This window comes from Budorcas taxicolor, chromosome 10, assembly GCF_023091745.1.
Source record: "Budorcas taxicolor isolate Tak-1 chromosome 10, Takin1.1, whole genome shotgun sequence".
NCBI lineage: Eukaryota > Metazoa > Chordata > Mammalia > Artiodactyla > Bovidae > Budorcas > Budorcas taxicolor.
Window position 1 is genome coordinate 100,065,994 of NC_068919.1, and position 8,260 is coordinate 100,074,253.

Here is an 8,260-nt window from a genome sequence, read left to right on the forward strand (position 1 = left end):
CCCGCGCCCCTCCACGCTTCTCCGCGGGGGTCCCAGCACCGCCGGCGGCCACGCGCGCGAAGTGTCGGCGGGGGGCCGGGCGCGCCGGGGCAGGGCCAGGGCTGGGGGCGGGGCTGGAGGCGGGGCCAGGCAGCGAGGCCCGGCCCTCGCGGCGCGGCGCACGGCGAGGCGGCAGCGCGGCGGCGGAGGGATACGCGGCGCCGTATATATAATGCGGGGCGCAGGCTCGCGGCGCGGCGGCGGTGCTGGGAGCCTTGCAGGCGCGGAGCCGTTAGCGCAGTTGGCGGCGGCGGCGGTCGGCGACGGCACAGCGCTCAGCGCACACGGGGCCCCAGCAGCAGCTGTAGCCGAGGCGCCCTGCGGTCCCGGCCCCGGCGCGGCCACCCTCGCTCTCTCGGCCTCCCTGCCTCGCTCGCACCATGGTAGGTGGGGCGCGGCGAGTGCCGGCGCCGCGGCCGCCTGCCCGCGCTCTCCCGATCCTGTCTCTTCCCGTCTTTCCCTCGCTGGGTGGCTTTTCCTGGCTTCCGGGTGGTGCGCAGCCGCTGCGGCTCGGGACGCGCTCTGGGTTTGCATCCCGGTTTCCTCGGCTGGGCAGCCCCATTTACGTTTCGGCCCGTCGTGGGGCCGGGGTTGGCCGCGCCCGGCCCCGAGCGGGGGTTCTGGCCACGCCGGGGCCCCCGCACCCACCCGCTCAGACGTCCGCCCCCGTGCCGCCCGAAGGGCGGGGGCCCGGGCGGGGCCGCGGCCAGACCCCGGCTCGCGAGCGGCAGAGAATGAATGGGCCGGAGCGAGCCGGTGGCACACGTCGCCGGGGCGCGGGGCCGCCGCCGTCCCCGCGGGGCGCTCCTCCCGCCGCCGTCCCGGGGGGCGCGGCGCGGGCGTGGGTCGGGAAGGAAGGAGCCGGGGAGGGGGGGTGGGGGCAGGAAGGCGCGGGGCGGGGGGCAGCGGGGGCGGAAGCGGCGGGCCGGCCGGCCGCCCTGCCCGGGCGGGGCCCTGCGGCGTCCCGGGGTCCGCGTCGCGGCGTCCGGCGCCCCTGCAGACCCGCCCCGCGCGGCGGTAGGGGCGAGCGGGGCCGCGGGGCACCGGGCGGGCCCCGCCGCGGGAGGCGCTCGGCCGTGCTAACTGGGGCGGGGGGCGGGGAGGAGCGCTGGCGCGCGCCGCGGTCTCCAGTGGAGACGCGAAGTTTGTGCTCCGGGGGAGGTGGCGGCGCGCAGGGCAGAAGCGGATGGGAGGCGCGGGGCGCGCTCGGGCCCCGCCCGCGGCGGGTGTGGGGGGGGGGTCTCCCTGGCCTGGAAGGAGAGGCGCCCCGCACCCTGCTCCCGGGGCCACCTCGCCCGGCACTTTCTGCGGCCCGCGCTCCCTCCCGTCCGAGGGGAGATACCCTCCCCGTCTCCGCCTCCTTTGCGGCTCCCCGGCTGCCAGATGCGCCCGTGCGCCTCTCCGGGTGTGCCATCCCCCGGCCGGCAGGGCTGACATCACCCCCCGCCTTTCTGGCTCGGCGGGGCGGGGTGGCTGCTCTCGGCGGGGCCCCCGCACCTCTGCCCCGAGGCCGACGCGGTGTGGCGGTGAGCGTGTCCCTCAGTGTCGAGGCGGGCCGACAGCCTCGATGTACACTCAGAGGACACTTCCCCGGCGAGGTGACAGCTTTTCTTGCGAGGTGTGGCCGGCAGCACTTCCTGTTGTAGGAGGCAGAGACGTAGCCCTGGCATTACATAAATCCTCGTGTTTCCTTCCTTCGCTATGAAGAAAACCGGCGTGCTGTGTCTGGGGTAGGGAGGAGGGGAGGCACAGTTCTAATTTGAAAAAAATGTTTCCCCCCTAAGTCAATATGTTGGAACATCACTCTTCCTGTGAAAGCTTTCACTTGCGAGTGCGAATAAACTGCCAACTAGCTTTCTACTAGGACTTGTTTTGGAACTGGTTTCGTTAGCCATCCTTCATTAAAATAAAAATACATACTATTTGTCCTTGAGATCCCAAATCCCCATGGCTGGAGGCCCAGGATCAGCGCTGCAGAGAGCAAGCGATGCGAGGAGAGCTAGCTTCGCGGCATTACCGCCTCTAGTGAAGTGTTGCTTAGGGGCAGCTCTTAGATCTCCCTTAGAAGGGGAGAGTAAACGTCCTCTAGCAGAGTCCATAGTCCTCTCGAAAAAGGAGGGCACAGCCTCATAGTTGGCGTAGTTTCTGCGCACTTCAGTTTTGCAGTTTTGTAACAGCTCAGTTGCAGGACTGTTGCATTTATTCCCCCCACCGCGGCTTCTGAGTCATAGGATAATTTGACCAAGGACATTTAGTTGTTCTAGATGATAGGCTTCTAACAGGTAACTGCCTAATTTTAGTGATGGGAAAGCATGGGAATGGAGTTGGTAGGATGACCCATTGCTGTGTATTTTTTTCCGCTTAACTGTATCTCGTAAAATAGATATAAAAGCCTGTTAATCCAAGCCAGTGCCATTATGTAACGACAGTTTGGAGATTTGGAGTGCCCGCAGCGGTGCGCAAGGTGCACTGAAGGCCTGACCTGGCCCCGGTCTGGCTGCAGGGCCGGCCGCGGCACGTTGGGTCCCTCCGTGGATGGCCGCGGAGAGCGCGGCGTCCGTGCAGCAGGTGGCGCTCTTCTTCCCAGAGCCGGGCCCTGCGGCTGCTGCAGTGGGCCTGTGGCCACTAGAGGCGCCATTTCTCAGATGATGAACTGACTCCTAGTTGGACCCGCCGCAGAGCAGAGAGCCGGTAGGCCCAGAGAAGAAAACCAGAAGTGAGACCCTGTCTAACTTGTCATCCTTTGTTTTTAAAACAGCATAAAGAGTTCCCTGCATTCTAATTGTTTCTCTTAAATGACACGGTTGAAATTTTCACAGCTGAGAAAGATCACTATTAAAAGACTTAATTGGAAAAGCTATGCTGACTCCAGACTCCCGTGGGTTGAATTAAAACCTTTTCTTTTTCTGTGCAGGCTGATCAGCTGACCGAAGAGCAGATTGCTGGTAAGTGGGTGACTACAGGGAGTCTCGGTAGACCAGCACTAGGTAGCCTCAGTGCTGGTGACTCCTCCCTCTCCCCTTAGTCTGAGCAGTTTTCTAAGGCTTTTATTTAAACGCAAACAACAAGGAGAAGTATTTAGGTTAAATGTTACTCCTGGTCAGTCTTGTGGAGATAATGTAAGGTGGAACTAAGAATACCCACTTGCTACACTCTAGAGTGCTTCACGGGGTGCTGGGCTTTGTATGGAATGAGAGTGCATGGAGCCGGCTACTCAAAAATGTAGTTTAGAATTCTTACGCCCCTTTGTAATGCACCGTGAAGGCTTGTGCCTGCTATTCTAAATGGGAATGGGTGAGGAGGATAGTGAGGACCACTGTAATCATCGCGAAGGGAGTGAAGTTAGTGTGGATTTTAGCGTTCAGTATTCCCTGGAGGACTTCTCGGGCTTTCTGGCCGTGGCATGCCAGATCTCAGTTCCCCAATCAGGGATCGAACCTGCGCCCCCCGAGTCGGGAGTGCAGAGTCTTCACCACTGATGGCCAGGGGAGTCCCTGGAGGGGTTTTCTGAGATGGTTTCTCTTCAGGAAACCAGGACTGCCTTTGGAGTACTCTGAATGCTGTGAAGAGAGAACTCTCTGGTTACCAGGGATTGCCCATTTCTGGTAACCACCTCTCCTGTTGCTGTGAAACAAGGAGTTCTTAACGGCTGTAGAGATTGCACAGGAAGGGACAATCTTCCCTTGTCAGATTGGACCTGGCACTAAACTGTTGAAGCTTAGCCTTTAAAAGCGTGGGGATTTTGTAGTTTTATGGAACTGGTTGCCTGTGGTGACATTTGCTCTGCTCTTTGTGAAGGTCCGTCCAGCGTGACTGCTGTGGGCTTTGTTTCAGCAGATAAAGAGCAGGCGGTTTCTGTTAACTTGCACAACTTGGCTTGCTTTGGCAAGTTCAGGGGTCGGGCGTGCTGTGACTGGGTTGGGTGAAGACATTCATTCTAAAAGGTAAACTTGTGTTTTCAGAATTCAAGGAAGCTTTCTCCCTATTTGACAAAGATGGTGATGGCACCATCACAACCAAGGAACTCGGAACCGTCATGAGGTCGTTGGGCCAGAACCCGACAGAAGCCGAATTGCAGGACATGATTAACGAGGTGGACGCCGATGGTAAGGGCTTGGGGGCTGTGGACGAGGGCCAGTGTGTGTGAGTCAAGCTCAGACCTGTCACCAGATTGCCTTTCAGGCGTCGGGAGCAAGGCAGGTGTGCAGAGCGCCTTTCTGTGGTTTCCTTAGGCCGTTGACATCACAGGCCTGCCTCTAGCCCTCCTCGCTGTCCAGAACGTTTCCTGGATCAGATCACAGTGTTGTTCTTTTCTGCTTGCCGTGACCTGTAGCTCAGTCTTTTGTCAGCTGGCCCATGAGTCTGCGCTGAGTACTCTGGGGAAAGTAAAAGTATATAGCCATAGGCCTTTTAAGAAAGCTTGGTCGTCTCAGGAGACAAACCCCGAGTGAAGTGGGGGAAGAACCTTAGATGTTACTGTGTAGAAGTGAGTACAGTGGGAGCTGTCAGTGTGTTTATTGAAGAGAATGTCAGGGATCACGTGAGGCTTGGAGGTGGGGTGCATGACGACCGAAGGGACCCGCTAGGAGGGTGCAGAGCCAGAAGGAGCTTGTTCAGTCGCTTGTTCTCTGGACTCCAGAACAGTGGACAGGAGACCTTTTTACTGCTTGCTTCTATCAGTAAGTAGTTTTTAATGACTCCCCTCTCCCCTCAGAGAAAAACCATGTGCTTTGGAAATGATATTAAATTAGTAAGTGTGATTTATATAATACATTTAAGTAAATTAATCAAATCTATAAACATAACATTGTAGAACATTAGTAAATTTTGAAAAGATGAAATAGGAATTAACAGTTTGGATCTAGACTTTCTTGATCAGCTTGATGCTAGCCATTTAAAATATAAAGTATGGTATAATGTGATAAAACAGAATTACACTGCTGGTCACATATATTTAGAAGCAGGGGTTTGGGGTCACCTCTTTAACAGTGGTTTAAGCCCATTTGAGCTACTTCTAAAGACTGTTTTCATCGTTAATAATTTGGGGAAAGAGGTTTATTCATAGTTCTGTCTCATTTGATTGCTAAGGTGATCAACCATCTGGGAACATAGTGTGGCTCTCTTATAGTCTAGCCCAGGAAGCTGTCTGGGGACTGGCACAATGTATTAGGCCCTCCGATTGTGTGGAACAAGGCGGGGAAGTTGTCTCAAGCTGTAGAATCTAACCTTTGCCCTGAGTGAATATGTTGATGCTGAAGACATTGCTGTAGGGCCATAAGAGGTCATTTCAGACTCCACTGGTTTCTGTCTGCCACGAACGTCAGTAATGCTTTAAATTTTTGGAGGCCAAAACGCTTTGAGGGGATCTGTGAACTACTGCTTTGTTTTAAAGGTGCTGGTGAAAAAGAGTGACTCCCATAAGGCTTTTTTCCTTCTAGTTGAACTTTTATTTCTGTTTAGCTCAGGCTGCGCTGTTGATCTGGTGGCTTGCCTCCGGTGTATTCGTCTCACTTGGTTTCAAAGGGGGAGTTCGGGATACTGGTCACAGAAGAGACTCTGCTGACAGTTTCCTGATTGTTAATGATCTGAGCTGAGAAAATACTTCCGAGCCATGCCCTCAGTAGGAAATAAAGATACTGAGTTGGGAGAAAACCGCTGGTGACTTGCCATAAAGCGTCTGAGAGGCGCCTCCTGGAGAAGGCTTTCCAGCACTCGAGGCTCCTGTCATGAGAGCCACCTTTCCCCCACTCACGTCTTTCCCTGCTTGCTTTCTTGCTTTCTTCCTTGAAACCCTTGGTGGCTCAGTGATGGGCCTTTTCCAGCACTACCGGTGTAGGCAGAGTTCGAGCTGAGGGCTCTCCCTGACTTGGGGGAAGGCAGTCTCGGGTGCCTCCCTCGGCAGTGGAAAGATGCAGCCAGCGCTGCCGTGGGCTTTTTTTCCCTGTGGAACTGGGCCAGCCTTCCAGGGGCGAGGAGCTGTGTGCCGCTTCCTTTGCATCATTAAATGCGCTCCTGGGCATTGATTACTAGTTTGAATTACATGAATCATGTGAAATTGCCCTGTGAAGTTTTTGAATAGTTTAGACCGAAGATAATACAACCTGATAAAGCAGTTCACGAGTTTGTCTTAGAAAATGCTTACTGTTCTATAAAATGATATTAAAGTTATCTATTGAGAAGCAATAACTGGAGCACTTATTTCACACAAGCTTTGTTTTTTGATTTGAGGTAATGGCACCATTGACTTCCCAGAATTTTTGACTATGATGGCTAGAAAAATGAAAGACACCGACAGTGAAGAAGAGATCCGCGAGGCATTCCGAGTCTTTGATAAGGTAACCCTGTGTCTGCTTTGCTGCCTGTAGTGAAATACGACTTTGTGGCCATTTCTAAAAGCTTTCACATGCTTTTCTAGTTAAAACACTTTACCTGCCTGCCTGAGCCTCTGTAATCTCACTTTCAAATATTCCGGACTTACTGCAGTAACCTTACCACATGACAGTAAGCATAGCAAACAGTAGAGGAATTGTGAGCCAGGTGTTTGACTGTTGCAGTTTCCTCTGCCTTTTAAGAAGCCCCTGCGGTTTCTGGACTGGCTGTCTGCATGTGTGCAGTGGGGGGGGGGCGGCTAGAGAGTTGGCAGGTACACACGGGCAGTGGCTCGGTCAGAGCCCTGCCTGCCCACGGCGCTGAGTCCCTGCCGGTGACCACCGCGGCGTGTTCGCAGGATGGCAACGGTTACATCAGCGCTGCAGAGCTCCGCCACGTCATGACAAACCTGGGAGAGAAACTGACAGATGAGGAAGTCGACGAGATGATCAGAGAAGCTGACATCGATGGAGACGGACAAGTCAACTACGAAGGTAAAACGCCACGTTTCCTTAGCCTGCTTTGTAATGGTCCTCCCTTCAGGATCTGTGAGCAAGTTAACTACTGCAACGAGGGGTTTTTTCCCTTATGCAGAGTAGAGATGTTACCTTCATTAAAGCTGCTTCTGAAGATAACCGGAAGTTATGATTATTTGTCTTTTCAGAATTCGTACAGATGATGACTGCAAAATGAAGACCTACTTTCAACTCCTTTTTCCCCCCTCTAGAAGAATCAAATTGAATCTTTTACTTACCTCTTGCAAAAAAAAAAAAAAAGTTCATTTACTCATTCTGTTTCTATATAGCAAAACTGAATGTCAAAAGTACCTTCTGTCCACACACACACAATCTGCATGTACCGGTTGGTGGTCCTGTCCCCTAAAGACCAAGCTACACATCAGTTTTCCGATATAAATACTTGTCCTACCTTAACAATAAGGAAGCACTTCGTGGACTCCTGGCAGGTCCATCTGCTCGTGATTAGTAACACTGTTTGGGCTGGCCAGTTTTTCATGCATGCGGCTTGACAATTGAGCACAGTCAGGCGTTTGTATTAAAAATGAAAAAGTGAAAAAAACAAATTCAAAACCTACTCAGAGGGGTTCTAGTTCAAATTGTTAGTATAAATTGTTGTAGCTGGTGTACTGAGAAGAGGCATTTAAAATTGGTTCGCCTCAGGATGCCGTGTGGGCAACTGTCCAGGCGGAGCTCCCCTGCTGCAGGGCTGGCCTCTCTAACGCCCCCCGGCGACCGTGACGCACGCTGGCGGCGTGCCTGTCTGTGTCTGCAGCGTTGTCCGCGTTGTGCTGAGTGGAATGGGTGTCAGGCTATCACCATTCATACAAATTTTTAAAAAGAAACTTTTATCAAGGGAGCATCTTTGGACTCTCTGTTTTTAAAACCTTCCGAACCATGACTTGGAGCCGGCAGAGTAGGCTGTGGCTGTGGACTTCAGCACAACCATCAACATTGCTGTTCAAGAAATTTACAATTTACGTCCATTCTAAGTTGTAAATGCTAGTCTTTTTTTTTTTTTTTTCCAATAAAAAGACCATTAACTTAAAGTGGTGTTAAATGCTTTGTAAAGCTCAGACCTAAATGGGGACGAGCCAGTCGGAGGGGAGGCCAGTGTACCTTTAAAAATGCCCTCAGCCCAGTATTGGGTACCCCCCACCCACACAGACACGCATCCCAGCACCAACCACTGAGCGCGAGACCTTTCCCCAAACCAAGCGGATACTGATGGCTTCGTCTTGTTATGGACATGTAGGGCCACTTGTACTTTCACTGGGGGGAGGGGAGTGGATCATGGTAACTTACTGGTTGTTCAGGCAGTAGAGCTCTTAAATGAA

The 8,260-nt window shown here is 53.7% G+C and overlaps 1 protein-coding gene across 1 annotated transcript; it reads left to right on the plus strand.

The window, feature by feature from the left end:
- Positions 1–247: 247 nt before the first annotated feature.
- CALM1 (calmodulin 1) lies at positions 248–7,972 on the plus strand. Its single transcript, XM_052646879.1, has 6 exons — positions 248–422; positions 2,954–2,984; positions 4,002–4,145; positions 6,268–6,374; positions 6,767–6,902; positions 7,073–7,972. The coding sequence occupies exons 1-6, from the start codon at positions 420–422 to the stop codon at positions 7,099–7,101; spliced, it is 450 nt and encodes a 149-aa protein (XP_052502839.1). The 5' UTR covers positions 248–419; the 3' UTR covers positions 7,102–7,972.
- The last annotated feature ends 288 nt before the right edge of the window (positions 7,973–8,260 follow it).